Genomic DNA, 15000 nt, shown 5'->3' with positions numbered 1-15000 from the left:
GAGAGAGAGAGAGAGAGAGAGAGAGAGAGAGAGAGAGACGAAAGAGAGAGAGAGACGAAAGAGAGAGAGGGAGACGAAAGAGAGAGCAAGAGAATGACCCTCTTCTGTTTTGGAAGGAATAAATCCATAGGAGGCAGTCATGGCGGGCAGGCAGGCAGGCACTTGGTGGCTTGCTGTAATCGTTATAAACTTGCTCCTGCTCCTCGTAGCTGGGTTTCCAGGCCAGATATCGATCACGCTGCTCTTGACTCATTTGTAGAGCCAGGCCGGGGAGCACATTCGTCTGCCACCGTCTGGCTGATCTAAGATCAGAGCATGCAAATAGGAGCTTGTGCTTTTTTTGTTTTAAAAAAATGTATTCCAGGGAACCTTTCGCATGAACCACTTAGGGAAAACAAGGGCTGTGTGGGGAGAGAGGGATGAGGAGAGAGGAGAGAGGAGAGAGGAGAGAGGAGAGAGGGGGTGCAGTTGGGGATGCTAGGGACATCATTACATCTTGAACAGGGCTGTGGCAAATCCCTCATGGGGGAGAATACTATTGTAAAAAGCCCCGTCTCGCACTCTCTATCTCCTTCTGAGCATCTTCCTTGCTCGCTCTCTCTCTCTCTCTCTCTCTCCGCAACTGTCTAGGGCCTAGGCTTCATTTCTCTCTCTCACTCCATTTCCCTTTCCCTTTCTCTTTCTCTTTCTCTTTCTCTCTCTCTCTCTCTCTCTCTCTCATATCTGGGGCAACAAAGTTTAAAGCCGATGCTTTATCTCACACTCTATGTGAACCCCTTGACACACCCACAGTTGATTACGCCATTAATAAACAAACAAACATTATGTCTAGAGGCACACAGACAATATGACAAGTGTACTCTGGGTACACATATACAACATGCACGAGTTTCACTGCGACTGTTTGTGTGCTGGCATACCTCCTCTTCCAAGACAGCTTCCCTCCTTTTACAAGAGAACTTCACTTCAGAACAAAACAAACTCTACTCATCTAACTCTCCAAACCTTGTTACGCTGTCTGTACTACTCTGCATTTCCCTGTAGACCAACTTTTCTTGTCCTATTTTATTATCAGTCACTTTTGGATGAATGTGCGAGGGAATGGGTAATATGCTGCACTGTTATGTATCGTCTTCGTCTTTGTGCATTGCTGTATTGTACAATTCCACAGGAGATATGAGATGTCGCATCTCGAGAGGAATTTCTCTCGCGAATGAGTATGTAAATGAACATTAAAAAGCAACTGCTAAATGTAATGCAATCTCAGAGGCAATAAGGAGGAGACTGCTCATACAGAGTTTGTTCCAGAATCAATATGATATTATAAGGTTCTAAGCTGACATACTATGGCCACCATGTCCCTTTGGAGATAAGGAGAATTAATGGAGTTCAACAGGAAAGTCACACCCATTTAGGAGAGCAGAGTTGATCCCACTTTGTTGCATTGGTGACGCATGCTACACCTTTTTTTTTGCTCAAATGTCAGGAGGAACAACCACAGCTTAATGTCCATGAATTAATTAGTACCGATAATTGGTAATTAATATACTTCTATGAATACTCTTCTTAGATAATCCACTAAAAACAAAAACAAAATTAGTGGCATTAGCTGTGGTTGCACCACCCTGACGGGTACTACTACCAAAACGTGCTTTACCCGTTTACCACATTGAAAATCTCTGGTAGTACCTCTTCGTAGAAGTCCTGCACCAGCGGCGAGGGGCATATCTGCTGGTCCAGGGTGGTGCTGGGCTGGTAGCCGGGACGCATGACCTGGACGGCACTCAGCACCATCTCCCTCTCGTCCCGCCGGAACACCGTGTGCTTGAAGAGGTCGTCCACGCTCAGGCCGTTCTCCTCCATCTGCAACAGGCACCTGGGGAGGATGAGAGCACAGGTTAGTCATCGGTAATCGGTTTGGGTGTCAGTCTTGTAGCTCAAGGATTGCCGGTTCGATTCCCCAACCACTAGGCTGGTGGGTGGGGAGTGATTAACCAGTCCTCTTCCCCTTCCTCCTCCATGACCGAGGTACCCTAAGCATGGTACTGTCAAACCACACAGCTCACTTGGGGTGCCATTTGGGCTGAGAGGCTTGAAGGAGAGGCATACATGCAATTTCATTGTGTGCTTTGGGGTGCTGCGTGTCAGAGCTGTGTGTTGTGGTGTGGAGTGCTGTGCTGTGGAGTGACGTGTCAGAGATTCAATTATACTATTTTGAGAGCAATCCAGGTGGCATATGAATGTATACATTACATTTCTTTCAGGAGTAAACAGGTAGCTGGCTCAGGCCAGGTAGCTGGCTCTGGACCATCTAGGTATCTGCATCAGCAGTCTCATAGTGTCACTATAAGCTGTAACTGTAAGATTCTGGTAGCTGCTTTTCGTATATACACACCATACATGGGCAGTGTACAGTACATGGGTGTACAAAAGACTTTGAACAGAGAGCACTGTACATTGAAAGAGCACATACTAAACTTACGACGTAACATATTAGCCTGGGCATATAGTTTTCATCATCGAAGGAATACATTACAATCATCACAGATATCAACAGAAATGACATGTATATTGCCATGGTATTTAACATCCTTACACACCACGAATGGGCTACCACACAGCTAGAAAACAGAGAATGCCATCTTCTTATCCTCTTTACTCCTTACTATCATGCCATTGCTCTACTACACTGATATATTCATTGTCTATTGACAGACTGCATCAGTGCCATTTCTCTGACTCCTTACAGTTGTACGTGGTGAATCAGTAAGCACTTCTGTTCTGTTCTGCTCATTGCCATTCTCCCCGATTCCTTAGCACAGAATTCTGCACGGTGAATCTGCTCAGAATCTTTAACAAGCACCGAGCCTGTGTGAATCTTTGCAGTAGGCCCTTTGCTACAGTCAGAAGAACTATAGGAGGGTACTGTATAAGAGCTTTTTTTCTCCCCATACAAACGTCAGAAACTGTAAGGAGCTTCACAGTGTGCTCCGTGTGCTCTACATTTTTAACAAGCACGGGCCCATTCATTTGTATTACGCATTCTTCACAGTCTAAGGTAGTGTTTCTCAACTGTGGCGCTACAGCCCCTCAGGGGGCGTTGGGAAAGCCTAGGGGGGCAATAAGAAGGATACAGCCGAGTGGGAGCGGAGCGGAGTTCCCATTGGAGGGCATTAGTCTATTTTATTTTTCAATATTAAGGGGGGCATTGGCAGACTTATGATGGGATCAAGGGGGCGTTGGGAGGCTTATGATGAGGTCAATGGGGCGTTTATTCAAAAAAGGTTGAGAACCACTGGTCTAAGGCAATAGGAGGAGGGGATGTCGGGAACAGTAAGGAGCTTCACAGCAGTGTGCGGTGATATTTGGTCCTCAGAGGCGTGACGGAAAACCCCTCTCTTGGCTGCAGTGTGGCGTGCGGGGGTCGTATGGGCCACACACAAAGATAGATGGTGGTGAGTGCAAAATCCCACATCCAATATTCATCCACACTTATGCAAAAAGTCATTCCACGTATAATTCTAGGCACATCATATGTGGTCCTTAGAGATGTGACGGGGAAACCCCTCTCTGGGTAGCAGTGTGGGGGTCAGGTGGGTCACACACACGCGCACACGCACACGCACACGCACACGCACACGCACACGCACACGCACACGCACACGCACACGCACACGCACACGCACACGCACACGCACACGCACACGCACACGCACACGCACACACACACACACACACACACACACACACACACACGCACACACACACACGGCGGTGGGCACAGCATCCATGAGTCAACCTCTATACCCTCCATTCAACAATACTTCTCAGACATTACGCAAATACTCATTGAATCATTCTTCCATGCACCCATTTACTGTACACTGTGTGCAGAATTATTAGGCAAACAAGTTTTTTGACAATATCGTCCATTGTATGCATATTGTCCGCCACCACCCTTTATGGACATGAACACCTATTGGATTTAAGCATTCCAGGTTATGCATATTGGTATAATAAGAGACAGTGTGATCGAAGGAGCCCAATACCCTATATCAGGGCAAAATTAGTGTGCATAATTATTAGGCAACTTTGTTTTCCTCTGGGAAAATGAGCCACAAAAGAGATCTAACAAACTCTGTAAAGACTATAAACAATTTTGAAGTCTTCTAGAGGGGTGTGGCTGTCTTGAAATATTGGTCACATCCATCTAATGCACCGTTACAAGCCATCAGTGTCACATGACATGTGCTCACAAAGTAACTGCCAGATTGAGAAGAATTGAAGATGAAACTACCACAAAACTATTACCCTGCAGTGCTGGTATATTCCAGAACTGAAACCTACACCGACTGTCCACAAGAACATTGTATTCAGCACTCAGAGACATGACCAAGGTAAAACAGGCTGAAACCTGAAGACCACTCAACTAGTAACTTAAGTCAAGACTGAGTCAAGAAATGTCTTTAGACAGTTTTTTCAATGGTTTTATGAACTAGTGAAAATGACTGTTAATGGACCAGGTTGATGAGCCTATGGCTAGATCAGTAATGTGCACACTCAGATCAGTTGCTGAGTTCCACTCAAATACCAGCAGATTACTGCATGAATACCATTGTCTTCGTAAAAGATGCCATTTTCTCCCTCTAAAAGATCCAGCCATGGGTCCATCCATCCTGTCTGTCAAGAGTCACTTTAACAAGTCCATAAAACCTTTGAAAATTTTGTCCCCAGGTATTTTTGCCCCCGTTTTGACTTAATTAACTTGTTGAATGGTTGTCTGGTGTCATGCCTTCTTACCTTGGCCATGTCTCTGAGCGCTCAATACCCTGTTTTTCTGGACACTCTGTGTTGGTTTCTGTTCTGGAATATGATAGGACTGCAGGGTAATATTTTTTTTTCTAGTTTCACGTTAAATTCTTGTCAATGTTTGGCAGTGAGACTGATGACTTTGTAACGGTGCACCTGATAGTTCTGTGCGAACGTGACCAACATCTTGCAAATTTCAAGACAGCCACATCCCTCTAGAACACCTCAAAATTGTTTATAGACATTTCAGAGTTTGTTAGATCTATTTTGTGGCCCATTTTCCCAGAAGAAAACAAAGTTGCCTAATAATTATGCACACCTGATATAAGGTGTTGGGCACCTTCGACCACACCCCCATCTTATTATACAAATATACATGACCTGGAATGCTTAAATCAAATAAGTTTTCATGTTCATATAGATTGCTGTTGGAAAATATGCATAAAAAAGACAAAATGGTCAAAAAACATGTTTGCCTAATAATTCTGCACACAGTGTATTTGCATGTTGGTTTATCATCTTTGCTCCCCAGAGGTATGACGGGGTGCCCTATGGGCAGTGGTGGGTGTGTGGGCCACACGTAGAAACAGACGGATCAGGGTGGTGGTGGGATACGATCAGAACACCCAGCGGTTGCAGGCAGCTCAGAAGCCGCAGCCATGATCCCGCTCTGCCAGGCACTTGCAGCCCATCTCCGAGAGGCAGGAGACAGCGTGTACCAAAAGTGAGATGAATACTGATGCCAGCGGTGCGGTACACGTACCTACGCTGTGGACGCAGGCAGACTAAAAAAGCAGAGCTCTGGTTGATTGCAGGAGAAACAAAGCAGAGGTACCACACAGGCAAAACTGTACCGCAAATAACTTCAGTATTCTTTGTCCTGAGGCAGCATACGACGATGCGTATCTATGACATGTGCGTCACGTAATGTAACGTTTGTGTATGCTGACACAGAGCGCCTAGCAACTATGGCATGGTCTTTGTCACATCTGATGCGAGGAACAGACTTTGACAGTTTCCAAAGCAACAGGGTGTGTGTGAGCGAGGCGTTTCCTGCCTATTGAGTTCTGTGTGGTCACACTGTCCTCTGCAGGTTGTGGAAGGAACTGCAGGCCACAGGGTTAAAGTTGAGGAGTGAGCGAGTAGAGTGGAGATACTTTTAATTGATCCCAAAGGAAATTAGGATATCTAGCAGTGTACCCTTACAACACCTTTTACAGATGAACCATATTGCACAAAGCTGTATACAGGTACATACAGCATGCTGATAAAAAAAGAGGTAGTAAAGTGTCCAAAGAAGAGCAAAGCTATCTCTGCTCTCTAAGCCTTGAGCACAACACCATGATTAAATAACTATCACATAATTGCTTTGTAGACTCAACTGTGTGTGAGAGCCAACAGACCCTGTTGTTGCACATGCAATTAACAGCGGTTGGTAGATGCTCTATTTATACCCAAGAAGACCCATGTAGTTAGTCCACAAAATGGCTTTTCCATGTCTTTGCATCCCCCTGGGTGACTTTTGGCTGAGTAACTAACAAAGGCAAACTGTCTAAGTAAGCAATGGCTCAGAAATGAATGAACTTAAAATCACTATTCTTGCTGCTAGTTCCTTTACATTCCATGGCCACTTGCCTGTATCACTATAAAACAAATGTTATATGCAGTCATGGATTTTTAACAAAAAACAACCAGGTTGCAGCAGCCCATTCTACTGTATACAGTATACAGTAAAACAATATATAGTATGTAGTAAAAAATTAACATCCAACAAATAAAAAAATAAAATTGGGCCATTATGAACTAGTGTGCATCAATCTGCATCTAACCCAATGGTATCCACCATGATATCTACATACAACCATGAAGGAAAGATATCAAATTCTTTATACAGTACCTTACCTTATACTATCCTATGCAATGGTAACCACAGCTTTGCCCAAACATCACAATAAAAGTAAATTTAGATGATAAACAAATGACCTGCGGTTTAAGGTCATTGAAAAGGGGAAATTTGTTATATTTATAAAAGAAACAGTAATTCTCACACAGTGGACAAATCTTATAAGGCAGGGGCTTCTCCCTCTCTATGCTGCCCCAGAGTGGTCGACGGGAGTAACTACGTCAGCATGTCATTCCCAGAAGAATTGATTTTTGGAAATACAGATTATTTGCCATCAACAAAAAAGTCACGGTCCAGCAACAGTGACAAATAAAGACCGATAAAACACAGAGGCCACATTCTTACACGTGTATCTTGTAGGCTAAATATTACTTTTTTTAAAGAACTTGTGCCAAATGTTTCTTTACTGAAACTACAAAGTAAAAAAAAAACTGGTTATGTACATCTACTGACTCGGAGCAGCAATGCAATTATTCTTAAAAGTATTCTCCACCAAAAAGGAAACAGCACAACGCTGTCACAACCAAAACCTTTGGCTGCAACTGTGTATACATACATAACGGTAAGTACGAAGGGACATTGCAATTGTCTAGTAGAGTTATCAACCGAGTCCTCCATCCTTGCAGTGCCCACAACTCTTTCCCGATAACACTCTCACAGCCGTAATGGGGGACAACTCCCCATGTCTCAGAGGTCATCATCTCATGCATAATAATAAGCAGCACAGCAATAAACAGGTCACCAGGGGAAAGTCAAAAGGCTGGCTATCAGGGATGAGGAAAAGCAAAACATCCTAGCTAGAGCTGATTGTTTATTTATTTATTTATTTTTGTCAAGCCAATTTCATATTTCCCTGAGCAGAGACAGCATAAAGTCGATCTTCAAAAGGACATCCAAAATCACATCTATTTATTTTTTGAAATTCCAATATTTGCCTCTTGGAGTGGTTGAACTTAAAGCTTCAATTTGAACAACGCTACCTTATCACAACTCTAGTCCCCCTCCAGCCACAATAATGTATGGCAAATAAACATATTTGTGCCTTGAATATTTAGATATTTTTACTAAATTTTTTCCCCAACTCAAACCACGTGATGAATGGGCCTATGTCAAACAAAAAAAATGATACAGCATAGGTTATTAACACACAGCCTGGCCAAAAAAAGTCCACACCAAAAAAGGTCGTCACAAACACCAATATGTTGTTGGACCACATATAGCTTTCATTACGACACATATTTGGTATTTCATTGTTTCAATAAAGTTCTGCAGTGCCTGGATTCATTTCCATCTCGTGTTGAATTAAAGGTGCACCGTGTAATATTTTTAATCGTTTATTTCCAAAATTCAAGCTGCCCATTAACAAATTTTACCTTTTTCATGAATACCACCACGATCAAATTCTAAGTAGAGGAGACCGGGGTAAGATGAGCCATGAGGTAAGATGAGCCACCCCCTTTTTCTCGAAAATGGTGAATACATTTTAACATGTCACCACACTCTAAGGTGGTGGAAATCCGTTTCTAACACCTGTGAAAAAGTGAAGCATGTGCCAAATATGGCAAGAGAGATATTTGGGAAAATGTGTTTTTTTGCTCGAGAATGTATATTCAAAACATGGATGATTTAGAGAATACAAAAATATAAAAAATTCTGGTCTCATCATATCTGAAATGTGACATAACAAGCTACTATATGAGTGATATTTAAAGTCTTTTGGCACTTTTATGATAATTTTATAAGCATTTATTTACATAATTTTGGCATCGGGTAAGTTGAGCCTTTCGATACGGGGTAAGTTGAGCCGCTTATCCTAATGGGATGTATAATGGTTGAACACCATGTTATGATATTTGAGCATAACCAGATAATTTCTTTCATATCATACCCAGGTGAGTTGAGATGAATGACTTTATGCATGTTTCAGCCAACTCAAACAATAATATTTACTTTTTTTCTACATTGCACTCTACATTGTTTGCCACTGTATTCAAACAAAGCTGAAAAGGCCCACAATATGTATTTTTTTGGCATAGTTCTGTTGCTTGTTTTATTTCACAGATTCATTAGTTACATTTGTTATTAACCCTAAACCTAACCCTAACCCCAACCTTAACCCTAACCCTAAACTTAACCATAAATCACTTTTTTGAAATGTTTGATTACCATAGTTTCCAGTTAGCCTTCAGGCACGCTTGATTGTTGACGTCCATACGCTTCCCCCCAGAACCAAACTACCCCAATTGTCAGTTCCCCCTATCGTCGCCCAACCACGAGAAACGAGGCTATTCGTAAAGGTAACACGAGGCTTAAAGTTGTTTTTTTCTGTTTTTCTCGTAAAGACTTCACGAATGGCCTGAGTTACTGTTGTTTAACCATGACAGTTTATCGATTCGTTTTTGCTTTAATAGTAACAGGACACTATGAAATTTGGTATGGTGTGAAAATGTTAACCAAATACGCCTTCTTCGCTCGGCTGTGACGAAAAATGTAAAAAGTGGCTCATCTTACCCCGGTCTCCCCTATTCATTATGACTGGGAAAATTGCACTTTTCATAGGTGAAAAGGGGGGGTCTTCTCTTATGGTCTGCCATTTGGAATTTCCAGAAATAAGCATTTTAAGCTGCAAAAATTGCTGTATTTTGGTTATACGAGTAAATATTAATTTATTACTTCGCAAATATTGATGAAAAGATCAAATTTGGCATCAGTCAGCTCAGTTTTAAGGAGCAGCATAGTTGCAATACCTACTCTGGCCACAATCTTACACAGTGCACCTTCAAGTCTTTACCAAATCTTGATGGTACAGTCTGAACACTGAACATTAAGTAGTATTGAATTGTATGGTGAGTTGTATGCTTGTATGCTGGAGGGGTCCATCTCAAGTGTCATTTATAACTCCTAGACTTGTCATGCAACAGGTTTGATTGTTATGACATCAGGTCTATTGGAAATGAGGATTCCCCAAAATAAGCGCTGTCCCATAGCGCAGTGAAGCCGTACTTGCCTTGCCATGAGCACACCAAAACATTTGAGAACAACACTGAAATGTATAAGGGGGTGCGCAGGAGAGAAAGTTTGGGAATCGCTGGTATGGATGTAAATTGTCATTCAGGTAAAGGTAAAGAATTAAGTTACCTCGCCACAGCAATGAGGCTACAAAGACTGCACATATTCTAGTAATGCACATTGCCATAACACACAATTCTCTTTTTGAAAAGAGTAGAAGTCTGCACACTGTGGCTCCGCTTTAAAAAATGTATTCAGGTCATACAACGTTTCGACCCAACAGGGCCTTCATCAGGCATGAACTGACATGAACTTACATGCCTGATGAAGACCCTGTTCGGTCGAAACGTTGTATGACCTGAATACATTTTCAAAGCTTCTACTCTTTTCCACTATTAGACGCGCCTTTGTCCTGCACCTGGGCTCAGAGAGGAGTAATGTGTATACTCTTACTTTTATAAATATAAATGGTTGGAACGATGGTTACAGATGTTGCCGCAGTTCTATGAGTTTCGAATGACCGCCAGGAAAAATGAGATAGAATATATTCATGGTTCAAAGTATTTGTTACATTATAATTTTATAACTATGACTAAAGCTTGGTTTAGACTCCTCCTGCAACTGCAGGAGACGCACTGTCGGCGGGGGGTGGCGGCAGATTACGAATTCAGCCTGGGAGAAGCATACTACGTTCAGCGCCGCAAGGGGTCGTTTCAGCTCTGCAGAGGGGGGCGTGGTGGCTGTTTGTGTACGTAGGCTGCAGTTGCAGGACGAGTCTAAATCAAGCTTTAGACTTTAACCTTACCTATTTCCAGAAATACTTCAATGTGCAGTGCTTGATTTGTGTCCTTAATTGAAAGTGGTATTAGACAAAACAACTGCTAATTAATGTTAAGTAATGGTCACGTGGTGTAGGTAAAGTGATGTAACAGAGTCTTACCTGTTGATGACATGTGAGGAGGTGCTGGGTTGACGGCCCATGCACTCTAGTGCAGCTGCGTATGAGCTCAGGTTGGGCTTCAGGCCAGCTTCCTCAATCATGGCAAACAGCCGCCCTATCTGGGAAACGGTCCCCTTCAATCAAAAGAGAGAAAGAATGAATGTAAGGTCTATAAGTGACCTTCAGTTCCTGCTACGAGATAGCCAATAATGACCATTATGAACTTCAGTTTCTCTGGATTCATTACAATAATCAGGAATGAATACTACAGCATGGTGTATTTAATTTCTTTATACAGAAAATACTTTTGCAGCACAGAATCATCTGCAGAACTGAAACAAATATGACTGAACATGCTAGATGCAATGCAAGCTGACTGCTGTTACAAAGCCATTAGTTGAACATTAAAGAAAATGCTATACAATCTGCTCCACGTTTTATTTTGAGGTAATGTTTTGGCCGTCTGGCCTTCTTCAAACGTACAAAACACGAAGAAGGCCAGATGGCCGAAATGCTACTTCAAAAAAACATGGGACAGAGTGTGCAGCATTTTCTTCATTTTCTTTGACATTTGTATGCACAAGAAGCCAGCACCTCAAAACAGACTTTATCAGTGTGCAATACCTCTACAGAACCATCAGTTATCTATCATTTTAAATAATGTAAATTCTGTTATTGCAGCTAGTATAGCAGCCTGAGCGCAACACACTCAGTGGTTTGAAAAAAATGAACCACTGAAAATAGTGAAATAGAAAATAAAGCACGACTCACTTTTTTGGCCCACACTCTCAGCATGATGTTGTAGGCACTCATGGAGAGCAGCTTGCGCTTGGTGATGTTGTTGTGGTGGTTGTTGAGGCAGCGCTGGGCGCGGTCGGCGTCGCCGATGAACACGGAGGCCTCCAGGAAGCAGCGCAGGCTGAGCTGGGCGTCCTCGTAGCGGTTCCCTTCCTTGTCCTCCAGGAGCTTCTCCACGTTGGGGGACGTTGGGGCCCACTGGTTGACCTGCTGATCCAGCTCCTCCACCTCCGCCAGCTCCTCCTCCCTGGTCACAAACTCATGGAAGGCCACCGCAGTTCTGGGAGCATTGCGGTTTGGAGGAGAAGGAAGAGGAGGAGGAGGAGGAGGAGGAGGAGGATGTGCCTTGGTTTTGGTGCCATCGTCTTGCTTTAATTTGACCTTGGTGCCCTGGTCTTGTTTTAACTTGACCTTGCTCTTGCCCTTGCTCTTTTTGGCAGCGGTCGATATTGTCTTTTTCGATGTGCCCGGCAGCATGGCGCTACCGGGGGTCTGCTCCGTCTCCTTGTTTTGGAGCTTCTGCTGGAGCCGTACCTGCTTCCTGGACTTGTCCCACTTCTCGATCTGCAACTTCTCCATCCAGCGACGGTTGTGTGCCTTTGGCGTTGATGAGGACGAGTCCTCTTTACCCGAGCTCCTGGCCTGGCCTGACTTGGGCGCCTTGCCCTTGTCTCCAGAGCCATGTTTCGAACCTTTACCAGAGGCGCTGCCTCTTCCAGTCTGTGGTGCTTTGGCAAATTGCACATTTGAGTGTTTGACGCCTAAAGTGACGTCAGACTGCAGCTGCTGGATCCTGGCTTCGAGCACTGGGGGATGGTGGGGGGAAAGTCTTGTTTATAATAAACACATGCACATATATTAAATAGGCTTGCACTCTGCTACTGTGGACATTAAAACTGAATACTGTGTCTCTTCATTTATGTTTGCAATATCAGCTCTACTAAAACAGTCAACTGTCTTTGTGCAAGGCAGATGTTGCTCATTTTCCAATTAGCCAACAGTAACATCAATCCTGCAATAGGTTCCGTACATTAACAGATGTGTTTTATATGCTGCAGAAGAAGAAGACGACGTCTTACCATCCACAAGCTGACACTGTTGTCTCAAGCGATTCCTCCCCTCTTCCTTCTTTGGGATTAAAGCGGTATACCGCCGTCGACAAACCCAGGTGGTGTCTGCCAAGATTGAAATAACCATCAATAGGCCTACTCAGTATCAAAGCGAGAATAAACATGAATCTGTCAACACTGTTCATTGAAAGAAAAAACCTTTAGTGGTTGAAATTGGCCGCATCACCGTCTCATATAAATTACAGATGAAGAAATGACAAGAGTACATGATTCACCAGTGACAGCAAGGTTACAAAGGCATTGCCATTGTCATAAGTCAAACACCGATATCCCGCCACCTGCTTCTACCGAGAAGGTTAGGGCCTGAAGCTTTTCACAAACAAGTCATGGACTTTAAACGCACTGTGGCAAGTTAACAATACTGCACACATAGTTTAAAATATTACAAAGGATAAATGAGCAAACAGAAGTGTTTGCAGTGAGGGTGCACTCGACCTACGCTGTCATGAGCAAAGCGTTGACATTTTGGGATCACTCGTAACTCACCCGTAACTCGTTTTCCAATGTTACCCCGAATTCTGAGACAGGAGAGGCAGTGATTGGCATTGAAGGCATATCGTACAGTATTGTCGATAATTAGGCTGCTTTTCAGACATGATGAGAAGGCACACAGTCTCAAGAGTGACATGTTGACATGAGACTTTTCAGCAACCGCATTATCCCTCACAGTAGGCCGCCATGTCGATTCAGACAAGACAAACAGAACACCAGCACATCGAGTTCACCACAGCTAGGCCAGACTAAACAACACAGAGAACAACGAAGACAGGAAAAACAGAGTAATGCCACCGCTAGATGGTAGTATTTTACCTTTGAATCCCTACCTTTTGAGAGGTTGCAGTTCTTCATAAGATATCACATCAGTTTCATTTAAATTCACACAGTGAAGAACAAACACGTTCAGTATGTTAGTGTCAACAGCAGGAGTGATAGAATGTTGTGATTAGCAATTTGCAGAATATGAGAAAATTGCATCTGAGAACCCCAGATAGCCTGCAAACGTTCCAGAATACCAGGCACCAGATCTGTGTAGAAGTCTATACAGATCTGTACCAGCCAGGCACAACATAGCCTAGACACAAACCTGAAAATCGCTTACAACTTTCATTTTGTTATAGCTGATTTTTTGCTTTTGAATGCTAAGCCTGAAGATGTACACCTGTTTTGTATGTCCTTTTGCCTAGAGTGTAGGCCTACGCTAATAAGGGACGGGCACAGCGCTTCCATTCTGGCTACGCCGCCATATTGATAGCTAGTTGCTATGGTAAAGGGAGAGTGACTGCCTCCACCATGCATGCAGTTCTGGTCTCTAACATCGACAAGCCGGCTGTGTCCACAGTCAAGAATGTGTGCTACCTAAAGCACAGACACAGCACGCACTGAATACCTTCAACAACAAGCACCACACCACGATAACGTGACAATCGAGCAGTCTGACTTCTGCATAAACCCGGCGTTCCCACAGGTAGGCGCCTCACCTGATGGCCTAGTTAGCTGTGACTGCTGTGGACAAGGCTGCCTGGAAGTGAAATGCCCTGCTAAGCACAAACACAGCACTGTCCAGGAGGCTTGTGACGCAGACAAAGACTTTTGTCTCCACAGAGTTGATGGTATTGTTAAGCTCAAACAAGGTCATAGGTACTACACACAAGTGCAGACACAGATGTTCGTGACAGGTGCAACCTACTGTGACTTTGTGGTGTGGACACTGAAAGACGTTGCCTGTATCCTGCCAGATGTCAGCTTCTGGGAGTCCTGTCTGAGGAAGGCACAGGAATTTTTTTCACAAAGTTTGCCTCCCCGAGCTCATCTGTGGGTATTAGACCAGAGACACCTCCACACCGGGATTGAGTGGAAAGTTATATTTGACCGTCTTACAGCAGCGACCCATGCTAGCCGGCGACTCTTTGTTATGGAGGACATTTGTTCTACGTTGAGACGCCTCCAAGTTGGAAAACGGTAAAAAGATAATCCATTTGGGATTTTTTCCCCCGTCCCGTCACAGCTTGCGCTTCTACACCCTACGACACAGCAACGGGCGACCATAACGACAGCAGAGGTCAAATGAAACGGTAAAACAAAGCAAACTACTAGCAGAAGAACGCGAGTCCTCACTGTAAACAATGGGCTGGCCCGCTTCCAAAATGTCTGCCGCGCAACGTGTGACGTCATGTGCCCGGAATTTATAGACAAGATTAGGCCTACTGCACGGGCCTACAGGGCCTAGGCCCAGGGGCTCAAGAGCCAATGGGGTCCTGAAGCCCAAACCTCTGTGCTACAAAAACACTTAAAGGGACACTGTGTGAGATTTTTAGTTGTTTATTTCCAGAATTCATGTTGCCCATTCACTAATGTTACCTTTTTCATGAATACTTACCACCACCATCAAATTCTAAGTATTCATTATGACT

General features: G+C 43.7%; 1 protein-coding gene across 1 annotated transcript in view; it reads right to left on the bottom strand.

Moving 5' to 3' along the window:
- polrmt (polymerase (RNA) mitochondrial (DNA directed)) overlaps positions 1-13308 on the bottom strand; it is a 94451-nt gene extending 81143 nt beyond the window's left edge. The window contains exons 1-5 of the mRNA XM_063201392.1: positions 13076-13308; positions 12539-12634; positions 11433-12265; positions 10662-10795; positions 1690-1876 (exon numbers count right to left, since the gene is read on the bottom strand). Coding sequence (XP_063057462.1) covers positions 1690-1876; positions 10662-10795; positions 11433-12265; positions 12539-12634; positions 13076-13217 — 1392 coding nt within the window. The 5' untranslated portion in view covers positions 13218-13308. The remainder of the gene's footprint in view (positions 1-1689; positions 1877-10661; positions 10796-11432; positions 12266-12538; positions 12635-13075) is intronic.
- Between the last annotated feature and the right edge of the window lie 1692 nt (positions 13309-15000).

The sequence above is a fragment of the Engraulis encrasicolus genome, chromosome 6, assembly GCF_034702125.1.
Source record: "Engraulis encrasicolus isolate BLACKSEA-1 chromosome 6, IST_EnEncr_1.0, whole genome shotgun sequence".
Taxonomy (NCBI): Eukaryota; Metazoa; Chordata; class Actinopteri; order Clupeiformes; family Engraulidae; genus Engraulis; species Engraulis encrasicolus.
The sequence above is the reverse complement of the archived record's forward strand: the minus strand, read 5'-3'. Positions and strand labels throughout refer to the sequence as shown.